The sequence below is a fragment of the Hipposideros armiger genome, unplaced genomic scaffold, assembly GCF_001890085.2.
Source record: "Hipposideros armiger isolate ML-2016 unplaced genomic scaffold, ASM189008v1 scaffold_229, whole genome shotgun sequence".
Classification (NCBI taxonomy): domain Eukaryota; kingdom Metazoa; phylum Chordata; class Mammalia; order Chiroptera; family Hipposideridae; genus Hipposideros; species Hipposideros armiger.
This window is the reverse complement of record NW_017731579.1, coordinates 1,502,545-1,525,732: the sequence shown is the minus strand read 5'-3', so window position 1 is coordinate 1,525,732 and position 23,188 is coordinate 1,502,545. Positions and strand designations below refer to the sequence as shown.

Sequence of the window (23,188 nt, the reverse complement as noted above, 5' to 3'; positions counted from 1 at the left end):
GGTGTGTTCCTCTTTAGGCCACAATTAAGATTTGGGTTTACTTTTGGTGGGAAGAGTTCTGATTGGGAAACTAATGACAAACAGCCCATTTGTCAGAAACATGGGCCGCTTAGGGATGTTCTGGTTTCATTATTTCATCTTCCTAGTGTGTTGGGTACACTTATAAAATAAATTAGCTAACACTTAACTGTTTTCTATCTGTCAGGCACCCTTCTAAGTGCTTTATATGTCTTAACTAATTTAATAATAAGGCTAACCCGACTAGGTAGGAAACATTATTTGCAGCATTTAACAGATAAAGAAGTTTACACAGGCAGTAAGTTGTCATGGCAGACCTAGTCCTCCAGCCTTCCTGCTAAACAGTTACTGGTATATTGGAGGCAAATTCAACTTTCTTGAGGAAGGTGAGAGAAGTCTTTGTGGAAGAGTTAACAGTTGATTTCATCATCGCACTGATTTTTGTATTTGATCTTCTCTATGACTCTTCTAATTATTTGTTAGGTATGGTAACCTGTATCTAATTATTGGGCATTTATTATGAGTGAGGCCTGACTGTAAGCACTTGATATGTATTAACACATTTAATAATCATCACAACTCTTTGAGAAAGGCATCATTTTTTCCCATTTCATAGTTGAAGACATTGAAGGGCTTGCTAATTTTGTCCAAAGTCAGGAAATGTCAGAACTGGAGTTTGAATGCAGGAAGTCTGGCTCCTGAGGTATATACCCGTTATTCAGTATTGCCATTACACTGTCAGTGTCAAATAAGGTGGTCATAATTATAACTGAATAATGCCCAATAGTATACCAATTCACGAACCACACTACCATATTTCCCCATGTATAAGACGCACCCTTTTTGGAAAAATTTGGGGTCTAAAAATGGGGTGCATCTTATACAGTGGTTGTATGAGTGCAAAAACAAGTGTGAAAAAAGTGGGAAATGCAAGTAAAAAAACTACAACCACTGTATAAGACACACCCCATTTTTAGACCCCAAATTTTTCGAAAAGGGTGTGTCTTATACATGGGGAAATACATATTTTATCTTGTGATATTTTCGATTCCATCAAGAGCTAACAATATAAAACAACAAAAGTCAAGAACTATAATCTTTTTGCATGTACACTTCTTTTAATTCTACTATGAGCCCTGAGCGAACAATACTGGCAAGTTGATACAGAGAGGGACGGTTGGGACACAGAACTTGACCTTGCCACTATGAGGGTCTGATGATGAGATCAGGCCCAGCTTGGGTCCTAAGGGAAGGTCCATTCTGGTAGGTGAAGCGTGTTGGAATCTAGGCAATAAGACAAGAGTAATATAGCCCAGAGAATTCTTGTGAAGAGTAGGAGAAGTCTGTGAGCAATCAGTGTCAGGGCAGACTGTCAGGAGGTAGTAAAATTTAGGGCTGAATTTCAGGGACAGCACTCCAGGTGTGTGTGTTGAGCGTGGGAGGGACAGGCGGGAGGCAAGAGCAAAGTGAAGTCTTTTCCAGCTCTCCAGAAGGATTCAGGCCTGGGAAAATGGTAGAAGCTCAGGTTTCAGAACGGGGCACCATGAGAGAGCCAGACTGACAAATGTGATGTGAGTCCCGTAGTATTGGGCCAGATTTCCTTAAAATTTATATTTCAACTGCGATGGCTGATCCTAATTACTGGAGGGAGGTCTGAGCCTAATGGAGGGGGAGGCTTTGGAAAAATGCTTTCTCTTTTTTCTAAGGGAGGCCTACACCATATCCTCTTTCAAATATTAACCAGTTATTTGTCATCACTATGGCTGTTATTTCTAGATTTAGGTGAATTCCATTGGTTGTACTTACTAGGTTCCCAATTGATTCTGGAGATATAGTGAAGACAGTATCCCCGGACATACTGTGTGCCTCACACAGGAATAAGAATTCTGAAAGGAGAGAAGAATAACTTATATCAATAGTGTTAGCCTTTGTCAGAAGATGGGAATTAAGCCTGTTTAGACATGGCATAGTATCAATGATCAAGTCTCTGGCATGGATGGATGGAGAACGGTGATGTCTATAAACCCAAATAGTTTTCATTCTTTATGCCTTATGAAAGAAAGAGTTAATAAAGAATCAGGTGAACAGCAAGGTGAACTGAGGTGACACATGCTCCCTCGATAATTCACAAATTGGATAATGTCCCCAAGTAGACTAAAACTTAATTTTATTACCATCTACTTTTGATGTTTGTACAGTATAGTGTCAGCATATGGTGTCAAGAGTTCTGTGAACTTGATTATTTTTATACAATTCTGAGTACAGGAAGTATAGAACTAAAGAAGAGGAATAAAGGAGCAATGCCACCTTGTGCCCTGGCATTGAGTCATCTTTCTCCCTTTGTGCAAAATGGCAAGTAGCGTGAAAGCCAGGATCTCTTTCTCTACAGTTCATCTGGTGCATAAAGTTGTGTCCACATATATTGCTGCAGGATGAGGTGGTAGAAGAAACAAGGAATGTGTAATCAGAGAACCTGGATATAGGTCCTAAAGCTATCACTTATGGGTGTGTCCCCATTGGGTGAGTCACTTCACCTCCCTGAGCTTCAGTTTTCTTATTGTTGGAATACATTCTTCCACACTTAACTCTTATTACTCAATCCCTTAGACTTTAGGATGAAACCAAATGAGACTGCTTGCTTTTCCTACTCCTTGCGTGTTCCCAAGTCTGTGTCTTTCCCCAGACTGTTTCTTTGACTTGGCATGCCTTTCTTATCATCTCTGCTTATTAAACTCTTACCCATGCTTCAAGGTTTAATTAGATTATTTCATACTTCAGACCCACATTCAACACTTACTGAGGATGTTTTTAGTGTCAGAAGTAATGAGGTTGCTTTACATATATTATCTAACACAACTACCAAAACTGTGCAATAACTGATATGCAGATAAATCTGTTTATTCTATACTGAGTATTTTTTTAAAGGATTTGAGAAGGCCAGAAGGTTGATAATGTTTTATTTTATTTTTTTAATTTATAGATAGAGAAGCTAGGTTGAAACAATTTGCTTTAGTTCCTATAACCAGACTTGGGTTAGATTCTAGATTCTAAATACAATAGATTCTAACTCAGAATTTTGACTGCTAGTCTGGTACTTTGTCCTGTTTGTCAAAATTTTATGAAGGTACATTTGACTCTCTATGTTTGCTCTGTCTCACTGAAGTACTATAATCCTTTGATACTCCATGCATCATTTTCTTATTTACATGACCTTATAAATCTTACATCTATTATCCTGTTATGTGTCTTTCGAAGGAAGCAAGGAACTGGGGCTTGCTGATCTTGGCATCACAATGCCCACCATAGGGCCTTGCATAAAATAAGCACTTAATAATAGTTATTTGACAAATGGGTGTAGCCACTATAGAAAACAGTTGGGAGGGTCTTCAAAAAATTAAAAATGGAACTACCTTATCACCCAGTAATTCCACTTCTAGGAACTTATCTGAAGAAATCAAAAACACTAATTTGAAAAGATAGATGCATCCCTATGTTCATTGCAGCATTATTTACAATAACTAAGATATGAAAGCAGCCTAAGTGTCCATCAATAGATGATTGGATAAAGAAGAGGCAGTACATATATACAATGGAATATTACTCTGCCATAAAAAAAAAGAAATCTTACCATTAGGACAACATGGATGTAACTAGAGGGTATTATGTTAAGTGAAATAAGTCAGAGGAAGACAAATACCACAGGACTTCACTTATATGTGGAATCTAAAGAACAGAATAAACAAACAAACAAAACAGAAATAGACTCATAGATACAGAGAACAAAGTGATGGTTGCCAGGCTGGGGCGGGGGTTGTAAAAAAGGTAAAGGGATTAAGAAGTACAAATTGGTAGTTACAAAATAGTCACGGGGATGTGAAGTACAGCATAGGGAATATAGTCAGTAACATGGTAATAACTATGTAGTGAAGGTGGGTACTAGACTGATTAGGGGGATCACTTTGTCAGTTATATAAATGTCTAACCACTGCTGTACACCTGAAACTAATATAAAATAATATTGAATGCCAACTGTAATTGCAAAATAAAATAAGTGTAAATAAAATAAATGGGTGATGGGAGACCTGAAAAAAAATAATAGCTATTTGTGATGAATACTCATACATGGTATTTTCCAAGCCAAACTTTGTGTAAGCAGCAGCATTTTCCTTATGTTTGTCTGATAGCTAGTGTGTCTGTGCTGACTGTTTAATAATTACTATGTACCAATGACACAATGTATAGTAAACAATACTTTGACGATGCAATTTCAGGCTAAGTGTCTTTCTGAATTTAATTAAGATATGCCATTATATTCTTTCCTTTATGGAAATTAATGGAAAACAAGCAATACATTATCACAAACTTATTAAAAGTCAATTTATTAGCTGGAAAGATGAATTATTTTGCTTACTATGTTATCATCAAAACTTAAATTGAGAATTTACAACTTTCATTAGAATGTAGGCTCCATGTGTGTGGGGATCTCGCCTGTCATTTTCACAGCTCTATCACTAATATTTAGAGCAGCATTAGCTGTTTAGTATTTGTTGAATGATCAGTGAAACTGTAGTTTTCCTTGGATGGTGAACCTTTGACTCTTTAGACAATATATTATTAGGATTAAAACTTGTAAGACACTATCTTATAGGTTATCTCTTTTGATCTGCACAGCAACCCTGTGAGATATTTAAGGGAGAACATTATTACCTTCATTTTACAAAACATTTAACCGAGGCTCAAAGAGATTAAATGACCAGAAATCATCTACCTAAGCAATCGCAGGTGATCAAGACTTGAATCCAAGTATTCTTACCATAAATTCAGCATTCATTCTGTGTTTTCATGTAGTTGGTAGAGGATCCAAACAAAGAATAGAATGTTGGCCAGGACATCGTGTTAGATACCTTTTTAGACTAAAAAGTTATATGTAATAAACTGAAGTGACGTTAGCATATGAAAGATGGTACCACCAAGGAAGCACTGTTACTGAGTTTGGTGAAAGAGTCTGAATTTGAAGCAATTCTGAATGGTCCTTTGAGCCTTATACTGGGAGAAAAACTCAGCACAAACATTTTATTCTCCATATACTTCCTTTGCCCCTTATTTTCCAGCTGGTCTGAGCCATGCTATTTAAGGCTTCAGATTTTTATCAAAGGCTTCTAAATATCCTTTTGTGCTCGGTAGTTTTGTTCCTACCAATTGAAAAGGACCAGCTGACTTCCTTGGTATTTTTATATCTTATGCTTTATTGTTTTCCTCCAGTATCCCCCGCCCATGCCCCAGTGCAGATGCTGTGATTGCTACTTCTGGCTCAAGACATCTGCTTTTCAGTAGGTCCTTCCCTTTTTTTCATTCCCAGTTATAATCTGTATGTACCACAGCTAGCGGAGAGAGCATCAGATCCTGCCCTTGCTAGAGTGAATACTCTGCATTTAGCTTCTGGATTCTCCCATGAAAGGCAAACTTAGTTTTAAGTTTTGTTCATATACTAAACATTTTCCAATCTAAGGACCTTAAAATACTCTGAAAAGCACAGTTATTTGTCATAAAATATTTGACTTATTTGAAACCCTTAAGCCTAGGCACAATTTTCAATGAGGGCTAAAAAGTACAGGGGAAATAATGTATTTAAGGTCATTTCTTTCTTTATATGCTCCCTTCCTGCTTTGTTTTTTTCCTGATCCCATCAAGCAGCATTTACACAATCAATGGCTAGAAAGCACTGTCTCTTCCAAAACCTACCCAGAAAAATAATGGGTACATGAGGCCACATACTGGCTATCCACAGGCTGTATTTAGAATACATAATGTTTTTAAAATGGAATTAATTGCAAACATTTCAAAACTGAGAGATTTCAGATATGAATCTGAATTTCTGGCTTGTTATGAGAAATGGGAGAATATGGCAGAACAAAGCCCACCTTTCCATGTGTCATCACTGGTCTAGAGGTGAATGGTTGCCAGAGGTAAATTGGAGGGTAAAACTGAGCCCTCTATTCACTTATCTGACTGCTCCTACTGGCCCCATTCGAGGTCTGTAAACAGCTAGTAGCGTCCTCCCTATCTCTTTCTTTCTCTCCCTTTCTCTCTGTCCCTTTAGAATAATATCAACCAATAGTTAGCTAAATTTATTTTCAGACATGTGTAATTTGCCTCTTTTGGAGCAAAATCCATGGTCAAGGCATCAATTTTTATAAGCCCAGAAAAAATAATATAGTAGGAATTATTTTAAAGCATTCTATTTTAAAGTATGAAAAATATAACATTACCATCATTATTTTCATCATCAAACTTTTTATTTTTTACTTTTTAAAAAGATTTTATTGGGGAATTGGGGAAGGGGAACAGTGTTGGGGAATTGGGGAAGGGGAACAGCCAAGTTGTCCTTCAGTCTTAGTTGTGGAGGGCGCAGCTAGCTCAGCTCCAAGTCCAGTTGCCATCCGGCCCCCCAGCGGCAGCTTGCGGCTGCTCAGCTCAAGGTGCCTTGTTCAATCTTAGTTGTGGGTGGGTATAGCCCACCATCCCATGTGGGAGTTGAACCAGAAACCTTGTTGCTAAGAACATGCGCTCTCATCAGTAAGCCATCCTGCCACCTGTTGGCCATTCAGCTGCAGCTCAGCTCGGGTGTAGCACACTGCCCCATGTGGGAATTGAACCGGCGACCCTATTGTTCAGAGGTCGCACTCTTAACCAACTGAGCTACATGGCCGGCCCCATTATCAAACTTTTAATGGAGAGAATTTTGGAGGTAGAAGACCTGATTTTGAGTTCTGGGTTTGCCACTTACTAACGTTGACCTTGAACAAGTCAGTTAACTTCTCTGAGTTTGTCTCCTCATCTTTGCCAAGAGGGATGGTTATGTCTGCCAGCATCATGGTCATGTGTATTAAATGTGATAATGGGTGTGAAAGTTCTTAGTACACCATATGGCACTATGTAAGGTACAGATATTTTATAGAGAAGCAGAGCTTTAGCATCTGGTTTCTCAAAGAGTTTGGAATCTGGTTACAGAGACAGGACCTATGTTTGTAGAAGATAAATGATAGTTGAAAGTATCCTGCTACCTACAAAGGATGGAAGCATTATATGTTACCAGATGTAAGAAAAAGTACTGGATTATGCACTCAACCTTAAAACTCAAAATTAAAAAGACAAATATAGCATTTCTCCCATTTACTAATTCATTTATTCCACAAATATTTATTCTGCATATACTCTGTGACTTAAGTCACAGAGTATATACTAAGCGCTGGAGATAAAGTATTAAAATAGAAGGCCTAGGCTCTTGCTCTTATAGAATTTGTATTCTAGTAGGGGGAGAGAGGGGCTTAAACAAGTAAACAAATAGATTATTATAATTTCAAATACTGTTAAGTTCCATGAGGAAAATAAATGTAGGTTATATGACAGCCGATGAGCAGAGCTGTTCCCATTATGACTTTTGCCATGTTACCATTTTTCCTTTACTTTTTTGTGATGAAATAAACATAACATATAAAATTTATCATTTTAACCATTTTAAGTGTTTCAGTGGAATTAAGTACATTCACAGTGTTGTGTAACCACAACCACTATCCATTCCCAGAACCTTTTCATTATCCCAAATAGAAACTATACCCATTAAACAATAACTCTCCATTTCTTACTCCCTTTGGTTCTTAGTAACCTCCTTTCTATTGATATTTCCTGTCTCTATGAATTTGCCTATTCTAATATCTTATAAGTGGAATAATATAATATTTTTACTTTTGTGTCTGGCTTAATCCATGATTTCAAGGTTCATCCATGTTGTAACATGTATTGGAATTTCATTCCTTTTTAAGGCTGAATAATATTACACATAAAATACATACCATGATGTTTGTCTGTTCACAATGTTACATGTTTTATGTCATTTGGTAATGAGTCTAATTTGTAGACTATTTTACAGAGCACCTGAATAGCCATTGCGCATAGCAAGAAATAACTCAGGGATTATTGGTTAAACTGTCACGGAACTGTGGTGCTATCTGACCCAGTTGTTTTCTGTAATATTTTATCTGATATAGCTTGAATTCTTGTTACCAACAGTGCAGTAAGAATATATAAATTGGGAGGAAATAAGGTCAGTGGTTTTCAGTAAATATGAAATGACAATCGCTATAGTTTGGACCAGTCCTACCGACGCCCCTAATGTAGTACTTTCCTTTTCTCAGGGTGTTTTTGGAGCACTTTTCTAAAATCGGTTCAGGTAATAGGCTTCTACCACTACCTTGGGGCATAATTTCACAATCTAGTAAATCTCACCATTGGGAAATTCCTTATGGTTGCGTATTTAACCAGTTGAGTGCTTCTTTGCAGTGCAATTGCATACTGCAGGCAATAACTGCTCTGTGACTGAGGAAACCAAATTCACCCATAAGGAAAGTGTTAGGAGTGAAAAGGAACAGTGGGTGGCCAAAAGAAGGTAGAGTTAGTGCATACAACAGGTCCTAGAATTACATCTTTTCATTCAATTCATTTCCCTAAAATGTTGATGAGAAGCTGTAGGAACCTAACTAACTCTTGTTGCTATCAATTAACCTAGGGTAAAATTGGTTTTGTTATACATCATGTAGCTTAAAGGTGCAGAACCTATTGATGATGATATTAAATGAGGACCTACTATATTTCATGATTGATATTATTCAGGATAGGAAGTCCCAGATATTGGAAAGAATAAAAAAAGGAAAATTTTAAAAGGAGCTGAAATTTTGTTGCAAAGGAGCAAGCTGAAAGTAATACACAAGTATTACAGTAAGCTCTGTAATACTGGGGTTTACAGCACATCATGGTTGCTGCTTTGATTCTGAATCAGTTGCGTTCTCAGTTGTATAAGCTATTAACTGAAACATGAGTATGGCACTTTGCTATATTAAAAGCTGATAATGTTCCACTCTTGCTCAAAAAGAGCTCATTATATATGAAGTTATGTACAAATATCAGATACATATAAGGAGTATGTATAAAATGCAATTATAGAAAGGCACATATCTCAGGATTACTATCTCTCTCATCATGCATTGTGAAGTTACTGTGCATGGAATTTAATGCTGGTACATGGGGTTATCCAAATGTCTTGCTTCAACTATTATTTTTAGAGTAAAGTGCAGACTCTAGTGATCTTGATTAAGCAGCCTCTTCTTGAGCCTGTTTTTATTGGTTTCTTTTGAGGACATTGGGATGGTATGCCTTTCAACACATAGCTGTCATTGTCTTCTTCATGGTTTGTTTGCTGTTATAATTTATAATGGTAGGGTTGACATGTGTTAATGTTGGTGCCTTTTGGGGGATGCTTCTATGAGGGGAGGCCTTCAGATACACAACTTTTGCCTTTCAGTTAACTTACCTCTGAGAAGGTCCTCTGTGGAGAGGAAGTCTGTGTTGCAGTGGTTTATTGGTAAAGGTGTATTTCTCTCCTGAATGCATGCTGTTAACAAGGTAGCATTTGATGGCGTATTGGCCATACTGGAGAACTGAATTCACAGAGGGAAGCCCTCATACCCGTAGCTGGGTAGCCACAGTGAGAATATGTGTCCTTCTTAGACCACAAGTTATATCGTAACACAGAAGCTTTAAATATTAATTGTTGTTGTCATCCTCACTTACTCTTTTGCTCCTTTGCAAGCATGAGGGAGAAGGAGCTGGACTGGAGTGGGTTTCTTCTATGGCCTTGTTTCTCAAGGGAACAGGTACACGAGAATAAAAGGAATAAAAGTACTTAACTAGCCCCAGTGGTAACAGAGTAGACAAAATACTTACAACTTTCATGACTGTAAATTATTTGCTTTAATAACCATAGAAGTTTTATTAAAAATGGAAAGAATATTTTGTTATGAACTCTGTGTATGGAACTTAGATGTGATATGCAGAAGTAGCTCTCTTTTGCCATAGTGGTCACAAAATTAAACGCTAGGATTGTGATTTAGTCTCCTATAAAAGGATCCATAGGATTGAAAATTTTCTTTCTTATTCTGTTGAGTGTTACTCCACCCAGTAGTTGTGAACTGTAGCCATCTGTGTAACGTTCAGGTATGTGTACTTTGTGGGTTGTCTGCACACTGTCTGTCCCCTACCACCTATTTCCAGCCATATTGTGACATAGCATCACTGCTGTAAGAGGCTGGGAGGAGATAAATCCAAATTTTTCTAATTGTTGTCATTTTGGCCTGAAGTTTTTGTAGGAGAGGAGCTAGAACATGAAATGAGGTTTTGTGTTTTCTAGATTTCAGTTACCCCATCATCTCCTTTATAAACATGATCCATGTGCCATCCTTTGGTGGTATACACACAATTTATGTTAAATTATATAAGCTAGGCTTATTTCCAATTAAATAGCTTTATTGTGCTTTAAATTTTAGCTGAGTTACATTCAAACTTGCTTATGGCTCATTGTTTGACATCATCTATTGCTTGTTATGGGGGTTCAGTAAGAAATCTCACTTTGATCATACCGCATTATCACACTGCCTTTTATGTATATTTTTCTTTGGGAAGAACAGATTTGGATTCTGAAAGCAATAGTTCATAATTTGTTTAAAAATCAAAAATTAAATGGTAAGCATAGGGGCACCGAATATAATACAGAAATGCAGAAAAAGAATGTAGCTTAAGGTTATAACTGAAGTGCAAAGAGAGATGAAACTTAAATCCACCATCAGGCTATCTACACAGTGAGTGGGAAAAGAGTAACATGACTCAACAGGGCATGTAAGAATGAGGGGCCTTTGGCTAATGTTGTCTTCTTGATGTCGTGTGGTGTTTATATGACATATGGAGATGAGTCAACTGGTGTTTCCTTATTGAAGAAAGAGTTAATCACAGAAATGACTGCTACATCATAGTTAGCATTTATAGATTGCTTACTATATGTCAGGATCTGTGCTAGGACTTTATATAAGTTAATTCACTTATTATCCCAAGAGATCTTTCAGCCACATATTATAGAAGAGGAAACTAAGGATTTGTGAAATTACATAGCATGTCTCTAACAGCGAGTGCATAGTAAAGTCTTGACATCCAATGTCTGTCATAAAACCTCATGCTCTTAATTGCCATATGAGACTAAGTTTGATACATTTAAAAATTTTTTTTTATTGAGTAACAGTGTGTTTTTCCCAGGACCCATTAGCTTCAAGTTAAGTCGTTGTCCTTCAATCTACTGGGTTGTCGGAAAAGTCATGACATATGTTTTCTATGTTTTCGTTGCAAAAATGCATCATGACTTTTCTGACAACCCAATAGTTATGGAGGGTGCAGCTCAGCTACAAGTCCACTCACCATTTTCAGTCTAGTTGCGGGTGGATGTGACACAGCCCACCATCCCATGTGGGAATCGAACTGAAAACCTTGTTGTTAAGAGCACATGCTCTAACCAACTGAGCCACCTGGCCAACCCTACATTTTTAATCAGAATATCCAATTCAGGACCTTCAAAGTTAGCCAGCAGAACTGCAGGCAAACTGAAAAAGTAGTTTTTAGACATCTCTTCTTGGGTGTGTATGCAGAAGATAGCCAACCAAAAAACAAATGAAGATTTCATTTTATTAGTCTCTATGATCCACTATGAAATTCTAAGTTTGTTTTTCTTTAGACAAGTATTCTTCTACCCAGAAGTCAATGTTAGTTTCTTACTTAAAATATCAATAATGTAGTTGAAAACTATAGTAGAGTTGGCAGATTTGGCAACTAAAATCATAGAACACTCAGTTAAATGTGGATTTCAAAGAAATCTGATAAGGGGTCAATTTTTAAAACATATCAGGAACTTCTATAATCTAATTGCAAAGCAAAGAAAAAAATTAAAAAAAAGGGCAGAGGACCTGAACAGACATCTTTTCCATACAAGTGGCCAATAGGTATGTGAAAAGGTGCTGAATATCATTAATCATCAGGGAAACGCAAATCGAAACCAAAATGCGAAATCACCTCACACCTGTCAGGATGGTTTTACTCAAAAAAAGAAAAAAAAAAAGTTAGGATGTGGAGAAAAGGGAACCCTCGTACACTCTTGCTAAGAATGTAAAATGGTGCACCCATCATAAAAAATAGTATGTAGGTTCCTCAAAAAATGAAAAATAGTAATACCATATGATCCAGCAATTCCATTGCAGGGTATATGTCCAGAAAAATTGAAATCAAGATCTCGAAGAGATATTTGTACTTCCATGTTAATTGCAGGATTATTCACAATAATCAAGACACAAAAACCACTCAAATGTTCATCAGCAGATGAATGGATTAAAAAAATGTGGTACATACATATAATGGAACATTATTCAATCTTAAGAAAGAAGGAAATGCTGCCATTTGTGATAACATGGATGGACCTGGAAGATATTATACAAAGTGAAGTCAGTCACAGAAGGACAAGTACTTCGTTATTCCACTTACATAAGGCCTCCAAAATAGTCAGACTTACAGAAGCAGAAAATAGAATGGTGGTTGCCAGGGGATGGAGGAGGAGGAAGTTGTTCAGTGGGTATAAAGTTACAGTTATAGAAGGTGAATAAGTTCTACAGATCAGCTGTACAACAAAGTACATATAGTTAAAAATATGGTGTGTACTTCAAATGTTAAGAGGGTAGATCTCATGTCAAATGTTGTTATACACACACACACACACACACACATACACACACAGCAAAAGGACACAAGGAAACTTTGGGAGGTGATTGATATGTGTGTACCTTGATTATGGTGATGGTATCATGGGTGTTTGCATGTCCTAATGCATCAAATTGTATACATTAACTATGCACAGTATTTCTGTATATCAATTATATCTCAGTAAACCTACAAAAATAGATAAATTCCAATGTAAATTGGCATCCTCTATGGTATTTGATAACCCTATCTAAGGTTACCACTTGTGCTGTAGCAATTCCATTACAACTAACCTCAATAGACTGGTGTCTACTAGACACTGGGCACTTACTTAACTCTGAAAGTTTTGACTCACCTTTTGCCAGACCTTGCAGTGTGTATAAATGGTAAAAGGTGCACTACTTAAAGACTGGTCATTTTATTGTCCACAGTAATGTGATACAGTGGTATTTGCTTTATCCAGTAACATGTCAATGAGGTAATTTTCTGTTGATAATTTTCTAGATAACTAAAAGCTAGAACATCATTTTATACTTTTTCAGTGCACAGCTGTCTAAAATGCACTGTGTAATTTTGGGACCAATTACAGAGTAGGCGGAGCACTGTTCAAGCACTGTTGTGATGAGAACTGAGCTCCTGAGTTGAAGACCTGAGTTTGAGACTCTCCTCTGCCACTTATTACTTGTCTTCAAATGATTCTTTCAGATTCTATATGTAATCTGGGAATATTGATATATGGAGAACTTAGTTCAAAGAGTTATGAAGAGGAATTTAATGATATATTGAATGAGCCAGTACATTTAAAACTATAAAAACATACATGGTGATGTTAATAACTTCAGTTGGCATGCTGTGTTCTACATATCTCTAGAGGCATTTGAGGAGTATTTGTTCTTATACTTAATGATCGTAGACTGCTGTATATTTATAGATTCAATGCCTATTCTCTGATATCCAAGTTTCAGTATTCATTTTGCAGAACCACCAGAAGACTCTGTTCATCAGGCCTATTCCATTTTAGCTTGTTGCTTCATATTCTTACCTTTCAATTCTATAGACTTAGAATCAATTCCTAAAAGTAGGTTAGCTTTTCACCTGTGATTAAAATACATGAGCTCTTTTATTTGTTACTCAAAACCTTTTTATTTCCCACTCATTCATAGCCAGGAGGCTATGTTCCAGATATTATTAATAACATAATAATAGTTACAGTTTGAGTACTCTATTCTGGCCTTGATAAATGCATTATATACATTGTATTTATTCCTTACAACAATCCTACCAGTGTATAATAGTATTACTGCATTCCATATGTGGGCATAGAGGCTCAAATTGTTAAGTAAACTTGACACTTTCATTTAACTGTTATGTGGTGAAGCCAGGATCATACACAGATAGGTATTTCTGACTTACAAGCCCATGCTCTAAGAGAAGGACCTTTGAAGAAATAGTAACACCTCTGATATAGCATGTCTTTGTTTGATTAAGGTTAAACTCTCACATGATTTCTTATTTATTATAATGCCGTTTCTCTCTGAGAAAATAGATGACATTCCCATTATATAGATAGAAAAAGAGGGTAAGTGACTCAGTTGTAATAACAGATGCCCATCATTGTGGTTTAGTTTAGCCCTGATCATTCCAGGTGGCTTTCTACTGCTCTCATAATCTCAAATGATTGCTTTATTTGCCTTACAACATTTTGGTCTGTTTTAGGTATTAGAGCTTGGAGTTTTAGAATATTGTATATTTCTGGAGAACTCATTTAAATGATAATACATTTCTATTTCCTATTATTATAGTATGTAGGTGGCAAAGGCATTTGTACAAAATGGGCTATACATTGCTAGGCATATAGCAAAAGCACTCCTGGCTTTTTGTGTCCACTCAAATTGCAGTATTATGGGGAAATGAATGGAAGTATAAAATTTGGGTGAAGAAAGAAGGCAATTGTCATTCTTAAATGAGGCTTTTATTTGCTGCCAGGCAATCCTTAAAAACCAGTGCAGCTTTCTTGGCTAAATCTCCAGGATTGATTCTTTAACAGAATGGAATGCAAAAGGTGGATTTATCATGAAACACCGATGTGCCAGAAAAAAGAAGAATTTTGAAAGAATTGTTTCAGTTCAGAAAGAGTTGAGAAACTGATTTATATTCCAGACTTTGTTTTGAAATTACGCAAGAAAATATGAGCTAATTGGACTAATCATATGACTGGCATATGGAAATACAACTCCATATAAACTTTTGATAATTTACAAGATAGGAAGTCCAGATTCTACTTATTCAACAGAGATTTCAATTTAAATAATGTATATGGTTAAGTGTGGTGTGAAATATTATAATGCGATAATATTGGACATATGGTGTAAAATACAAACAAAATTAATAACAATAATAAAAACGACTAGAATTGACCACCTCAACTTCTATATGATATAACACACAATGTAGGATTATTGATAGGGTTATATGATTATCTCTCAAATTTGTTACTGTATATTCTTTTTTTTTTTAAGATTTTTATTGGGGAATTGGGGAATGGGAACAGTGCTGGGGAATTGAGGGAAGGGAAACAGACAAGTTGCTGTCCTTTTGTTCTTCAGTCTAGTTGTGGAGGACGTTGCTTCACTGGCCCAAGTTGGCACCATCATTGCGCTCTTCCCGGGCAAGGCAGATCAGTCGCTGGCTTCTGGACGGCCGCTCACTGCGGCTGCTGGCCACTCACGCTGGCTGCTGGCTACATACAGTAGCCCGTGGCAACCCACTGCCACAGGGGCTGCAGCCTACGCCGTCGCCGGCGACTCACGGCAGCCCAGCTCCAGGTTGAGCTGTTGTTCAGCATCTTAGCTGTAGAGGGCAGTGTCACTGGCCCTCATATGCGGGATCCGAACCGGAGCCCTCTGGCGTCCCAAGCCAGTTCTTAACCATCGTGCCACTCGGCCGGCCCTGTACATTCTTACATATACAAAATACATACATACATGAGCCCTTTATGCTTTTATACACATCTATCTCTACTTAATCTTTATCTATCTATCTATCTACCTACCTACCTATCTACCTATCATCTCTCCATCCATCAATGAACCCCTCCCTCCTCCAACTGATATTACTACTATCTATCTACCTCAAAGATAATTGCTATTTCAGCAAATAACATCGATATACAAGACATAGTCATAGTCTTTATCATAAATGCTAGTCAAGCTGGACACTGTTATTGGATAAAACCAACAATGTAGTGAAACTTGTGGCTGTAGATGTTCTATTTAGTAGGATTATTCTAATAACTTGTTGGCAAACAAAGAATGATGTAGTGTGGGAAGATACATTTGTTTCCATATAAAAATGGAAATTAAAAGTAGTAACAAAAATAACTTGTTGTAATTATAGTATTGCAATAATAACTTGTGGAATGTAACAGTTTACAAAAACTTTTAGTCTTCATAGTCTACCCCTCACTCTGGTATCTTTCTCTCAGTTCTTCCTCCTAGGTCTTTCCCACCTTGTGAAAATCTCTCTAGCTACAACTCTACCCTTGCTTCCTTTCTCTGTGTGTTTCTTGAAAGGTTAATCTAGACTCTTTCCATTTTCTCATCTCTCACTCACTCCTCTCATTTCATTTTGTTATCAGTCCATCAACATGTGCACTGTTCTTGCCACTGACATTCCTAGCTGAGGAATTATTATAATAAAAATTTCATTGTTTAAATTAGAAGAAGTAATGAAACTATTCTATTAAAAAGGATTCATCTCTTTTGTTCTGATTATAAGATCAACCTTATTCCTCCATTGCACATGGGCTGGTTGGTGTTCTGTGTTGTTGGCCTTGTTCTAGGTACTAGAGCAATGATTACCAGACAAGATGTGCCCCCATGGGAATTACACTTTAATAAGAGAAAGAAGAAAAACACTTAAATGTATAATAAGTAAATAAGATAATTTTAGATTATAATAAATAAAGCACTACAAGATATGGGGAGCAAGAGAGACTGTAGAGTTGGTGTCTCTGGACCCTGGAGGGCAGGACCGTCAGGAGGTGTGCTCTGGGGAACTGATTATAAACAGAAACTCACCGTGCAAAGCCTGCAGGAAGATCCTTCCAGGCAGAACTCACATTTGGTGTAAGCTCTAAATGGAGCTTGGCGCAAGGGACAGAGCATGTGCCAAGGTAGCTGAAGTGGAAGGAAGGAGGGGAACAGGGATGTAAGGTAAGGTCCGAGAGACCGAGAGGGGCGATAATGTTCAGCCTTCTCTCCAGTAAGAAGACATTTACTCTCATTTCTGTGGGAAGGTAAATCCTCCAATTTCAACCAAAGGATAAGATGGAGTAATGTGATCTTATTTACATTTTGTAAAGATCATTCTGGTCCCTATGAGGACAAAAGGAATTTGCCTTATCCATTGGGGTATTCTACCCCAAGGGTAGGTTCCTGTACTGGTTTTGGCTGTTGAAATCCATGCCATTGTAATCAGTTAACATCAGGTTGGTCTTAATATATCAGATCAATGTAGAGACATGTCCTAAAGAGACTTTTGTATATATTGCCTTATAGAAATGTATTTTCCAGAAGGGCCTTAAGCTCATTGGGAGGTCAGGTTGTTAGATTCTAGCTCCCACTTTTATCTCCTGTGTATACAAGTCTCTCCCTTTTTCCTTCCACCTTCTCTTCTTTAGGCCAGTTAAACTTACTTTCTGTTTTCATGGGGAAATGATTTTTATAGTAGTGTGATAGGTTTTTAATTATTGCTTATTTACAGCTAAATGAAATTTTAACATTGGTGGGAAGATGAAGGGTTTCAGGATCTTCCAAAAGTTTAAATCTCAGTGAGTATAACTGAAACATGAAATACAGGAGGGAAGAGTGGGGGAAAGTCTGGAGATTTAATTGTCAGTTTCTACTTTGACAACTTTTCACTTCAACACCCTTCACTGACAAGGTTGCCGTTTCTCAATGACCCTACTTCCCTTGCACTCTGTGCAAACTGCTCCTGCTTGGAGCAATTTCAAGGTTTCCTTCTCTGTGTGTATCTATCCTTCTGTTTCCTGTTTCTTTTTCCCTCAGCTTTTGGTGTTAAAAAATTCACTTAAGGGCTGGCTGAGTGGCACGTTGGTTAAGAACTGGCTTGGGATGCCAGAGGGTCGGTCCTGTTTCAGATCCCTCATATGAGGTCCACTGACACTGCACTCTACAGCTAAGATGCTGAACAAACAGCTCAACCTGGAGCTGGGCAGCCTTGTGTGGCCAGCAGCCTGTGTGAGCGGCCAGCAGTTGCCGTGAGCGGATGTCCAGAGGCCGGCGACTGATCTGCCTCACCCGGGAAGAGCACAATGATGGTGCCAGCTTGGGCCAGTGAAGCAACATCCTCCACAACTAGACTGAAGAACAAACCAACAGCAACTTGTCTGTTCCCCTTCCCCGATTCCCCAGCCCTGTTCCCCTCCCCCAATTCCCCAATAAAGTCTTTAAAAAAAAAATTCACTTAAGTTTTGCTGTTTTTACAGGTCAATGTGACAATTCTGAAAGTGCATTTGACTCTTGATCGTGGTGGAAAATTTTAAAGTGAGACCTGCTGATTAGTTAGCACACTGAATGAGAAGTGAATGTGCCGTTCAGCTTTTTTTCGGTTGGGTTTTCTTCTTGGATATTGCCTCTTGGTTGAAAATCCTTCATCACTCCGCTGCTCCTTAGTTTGCTCAAACTTGGTTGTTATTTAAAAATCAGTTAGAATAAAACTCATTACAGATTGGATTTCAACCTTTTTTTTTCTTCTTTTCCAGTTTACCTCTCTTGTCTCTCCCCCCACCCCCACCTCTTCCTCACATTTCTCTTCCTGTTTGTTCTTCCCTAATTACATCTTAAATGACACATACTTGCTTCCTCCTCAGGTGGACAACTACACAGTATATTTGGCTCTAAGGCACCACCAACATTCAACAAAATACCCATTTACTAGTTATTAAGCTCAACTTTGGACCAGGTCCTAAGTATTCACAAATGTATGGGCCACAGTTCCCATTTCTAGGGATCTTGTATGAAAATGGATGATGGAGATAAGTAAGTGCAAAATTATAATACAGTGTGGCAAGTGGCTGTAGTGCATAAAGGGCACTTGACATGGTCCTGAACAAAAATAGGAGCAATTCTAATATATACCCTGACCAATGAATAGAAGTTAACATTTTGAAGAATAGATGGGGGATGGCATGGGTGGCCCATAAGCTTAAGGTGACATGGAGGTGAGATTTAACTGGAAGACATTGAGGAAATTTGGTAGAGAAATTTAGAGAAAATATCCACTATGAGAGAGTGTGTGTGTATGTATGTATGTATGTATGTGTATGTGGTGTGTGTGTGTGTGTGCAGAGGGAGAGAGATGGGGAGAAATGGCATAAAATAAGGTTAGAGACATTGTTTTCTGAATATAGAGGAGAATCATCTGAAGGTTTTAATCACAAGAAGGTTATCTCAAGATCATAGTTACATATCATGGCTACAGTATAGGAAGTGCATTACATTCAGTCAACAGTATTATCGGGCATTAAGTACTAAATGCTGCAAATATAGTTGTGACAAAGGCAGACACAGACCCTGACTTTCATTACAGAGGGCAGTAATTTGGGTGGTCTGAACTGCAGCATTGAAGTAGGGATGGAAATAAGTTTCTACATGTAGGAGCTATTTAGGAAGTAGTATTAACAGATGTTGGTAATTGACTGGTCACAGAGGGTGGTGGCACGAGAGGGAGGAGGCAGGAGTTTTTAGAGACTTCCAAATGTTGCCCTCCATTTTGCTTCCTTTTTTAGCTTGACTGCCCAGTAGCTTTATGGGTGTTTCCAATTCCATATGTCTACTTATCAGCTGTCAGTTTTGTCATCCCATTTGGTGGGTGCAGAATGGGATGGAAAATACAATGGGTCATTGACCTTGCAGTAGAGGCCATTTGCTATGGGAAAGCTATTATCAAGAATTATGCTAAGCAGCTCTTAGTGTCAGATGAGTTTTGCTAAACAGTTCACTCTTTTAGCTGCAGTACAGTAATGTTGCAGGGTTTGGGTGTAAGCGGGGAGGAAGGATGACTGAAAATATGTGAGAAAAAGTAGGATCTCATAACAAAGCTAGTAGCGAGGGTGCGGAGAGGAAGCAGGCAACAGAATGGAAGCTCTGAAATGGGCATTTGGTCTACTGAGAGGGACTGCTAACCCCAGACGATGCCTCTAAGATGCTAGAGGGGACTCCAACATCCTGTGTTACTCTGTGGATAAAGGTTTCTGGAAAATGCTGCAGACTCAAATATGCCTTCCGTTAAAAAAAATCTGGTTAAATATGTTGAACCCAAAATTTTACAAATATATTAGCCCCCTATGTTTTTCACTAACACCGTATTAACATTCTGTGGAGCTGATGCCTCACAGGACACAGCTAGGAAAACGCTGGTCTAACCAAGTAATGAGTGTAGTAGGGTTAGCCTTTATTGAGCATTTATTATCTTCTAGTGTTAAATGCATTACATTGATTACCTTATTTAGTCTTCACACCAACAACATTATGACGTGGATATTATTATCATCCTCATTTTAATGACAACAAAAGTACCTCAAATTATAAAGTAATTTTTCCAAAGTAATATAGCAGTAGCCCAAGGTCCACGGAGGACTTGCAGCTGTTGGTGCCTCTGAAACACCCTTCAGTCACCTCGTGAATGGGACTGTCCTCTCATGTACTCAAGGACTGAACACCACATGCACATGACCAAACACTCTGTAATCTCAGAGTCATTGATTCCTCATATTTGCCAATCAGGCATTTCATATGTGTTATTCTGTATCACAGAAGAAACTGAAGTAGGAAGGAGACCCAGAAACCCACACAATCAGAAGCCAGTTGAGCCTGGACTCAAATCCAGTCAGACTCAGAGCGAGTCCATGTTCTTAATCATACAATGTTGCCTTCTCAACATCTGAATTCATATGCACAACTTCCCTAGGCCAAGAAATGTTAGCATATATCTATATTAAATATGCATAATGTTTATTTCTTCATGCATTTATCAGTATGAAAGACTCCTTGGCTACCACTGAATCATAGTTTTGGAGATGAAGTATATTGGAAACAAAGGTGTGAAGAAAAAGGTAATTTAGAGAATTCAGGACAGGTCAGGAAGTGACCTCATGAACTTGTGGTAGAACCAAGGCCAGCATCTGTACGTCAAACAAGAATGGAATAAAGGATCTGAATCTGAGAAGGAACTGAGTGACTGACATTTATTTTCTCTCTCTCACAAATAAATGCAGAATGATTATATTTTGTATCAGTTTTGCTTACCCCTTAGCAATGTAGTACTTAATGAAGGGATTTTCAGATTAGACAATTCTGGGTTTGCATATTTATTCCAACATTAAATGTCACCTCAGGTAAATTTCCAAATTTCATCATCTATGAAGTGGGAATAGATATACCAACACCCCAAATTTGTTCCAAAGAACAACTGAAATAATGTTCTATAAAGTACGAGAGAAAGTAGGTTCTGGGCTTTTATTATAGGTGCCTGTTGTTTCATTATAACGTTTCTTTGCTTTCCTGAGTTTTGTGGGCTCAACTTGAAAATGTTATTTTGGTGTTTTTCTATCTGCTTTTCTATTTTTCTCCTACTTCTGATAAGTACAGCACAGTGGAGTCCAACAGTATTAAAACACCTGCATATCTCTAGTAGTAGTGATGTACAATAAGACAGCTGTCCTACCAGGTGATTTCTTTTAAAGCACATTAGGAATAAGAGATTTGAGGTGACTTTATTCTTTGCAGGAATTCATCTAACTCATTTTATCTAAACTGCTTACCCTGACTATTTGACTTGGCATTGAAGAAGGAATCTTTAGAAACTAAGTAAAATAAGTCACTATTTAAAGATTATTCAGACAACTGTGCCTTGGATTTTGTGAATAAGTTAAATTTATGTTTATATGGAGAGAAAAATGGTAATATTTCCCAATTGATTTAGGCTATTGTTAAGTGAATGAAGACTGACCGAGGCAGAACCACTCTTATCTCTTGCATCACATCATTTTATTCTTTCTCTTCATAGTTTATAGACAGTGAACAGCATTTTAAATACAACAAATGCAGTTTTGGGGGAGTTTAATGTGTTAAGGTATCATGAAAAGCTTTAAATGTATCATGATTATAATGGAAAGGCAATCGTTTCACATACTTAAGATTTTTATTATTTTTATTTGCAGGATGAGTAAGAGATACTTACAGAAAGCAACAAAAGGAAAACTGCTAATAATAATATTTATTGTAACCTTGTGGGGGAAAGTTGTATCCAGTGCAAACCATCATAAAGGTAAGATCTTCTGTTTTCTTTCTCAGCTCCCTGTAGGAGGTGACACCCTTTAGCACAGACTACTGTGTTCCATCTTCACTGGTCTGTTAATTTTTCTTGATGTGGGTCCCCCCTGGCAATTCTCTTTAAGTAAAAATACAGAGATAGTTATCTTTAACATGGGTTTGATAGGGGAAGTATGATTATCTAAATGTTTCCAGGATAACTGCCAGTTCTGAAAATAGTGTTTAGAGAGTACGGAGTTGTGTCTCTGACTTTCCCCTGTCATATATATCTTTAAGATAATGATGTTAAAATGTTGGGTTGACATGTAATAAAGATGAGTTTCAGATTGCAGTCATTCTTGTATTGAAAGCATCTTTAATGATATATATCTTAATAATATGTATATATGTAAATTTCCCTTCAGTGCTTTTTGTGAACCATGTTTCTTCATGCCAAAGCGCCTTTTTGACCACCATTTGGACTCTGCATATAGTATGAGAATATTTGTTTTATACACGTGTTAAGCTTGACACTCAAAATTATGTCCTTTTTCTTTTTCCTGAGCATAAGACTCAGTATAATGAATAACTACCTTTTCCAAATGAATTAAAATTGGGCTTTTTCTGAACTGTTCCTACCATAATCAACTATGCATAACCTGAGAAGTCAATTTAGATTTTTCTGTGAAATATGATTTTACAGTTGACTTCTCAGTCCTCTGCAAATTCTAGGGGTTAGCAACTTACTTTCTCATTTTATTTTGGGGTGAAGAGGGGGTTAAGACTGCCTTCAATTCTGTAACACTTAAATTAGTTACACATGTGCATTGAATTAGCGCTATATGGAACATTAACACCAGGGAAAGCAGAGATGTGGTGTGAGGAGTGATGCCTGTCAGACAGAAATCTTCCCCCCTGCCCCCCACATGTGTTTAAACCAAAAAGTCATGTTTTGAAATATGAATTTTATGAGTATATTTCATAATCCTATGTTTTACCCCATTGTGTGATGTATCTATCTATATCTATATCTATATCTATATCTAATCTATCATCTATATCTATATCATCTATCTATATCTAATCTGTGTCATCTATATCTGGGAGTACCAAAAGATGTATACATTTTAAGAGATGTTATCTATGTATTACTTTTTGAAGTTGAATTGAATTACCATAGCAATGTGTAGTATGAGGTTTGTTCAAAAGAT

General features: G+C 37.4%; 1 protein-coding gene across 1 annotated transcript in view; it reads left to right on the top strand.

Moving 5' to 3' along the window:
• The window catches only part of TAFA2 (TAFA chemokine like family member 2), a 403,585-nt gene that overhangs the window by 295,407 nt on the left and 84,990 nt on the right, over nt 1-23,188 (top strand). Inside the window, exon 3 of the mRNA XM_019654741.1 lies at nt 21,887-21,993. Coding sequence (XP_019510286.1) covers nt 21,887-21,993 — 107 coding nt within the window. The remainder of the gene's footprint in view (nt 1-21,886; nt 21,994-23,188) is intronic.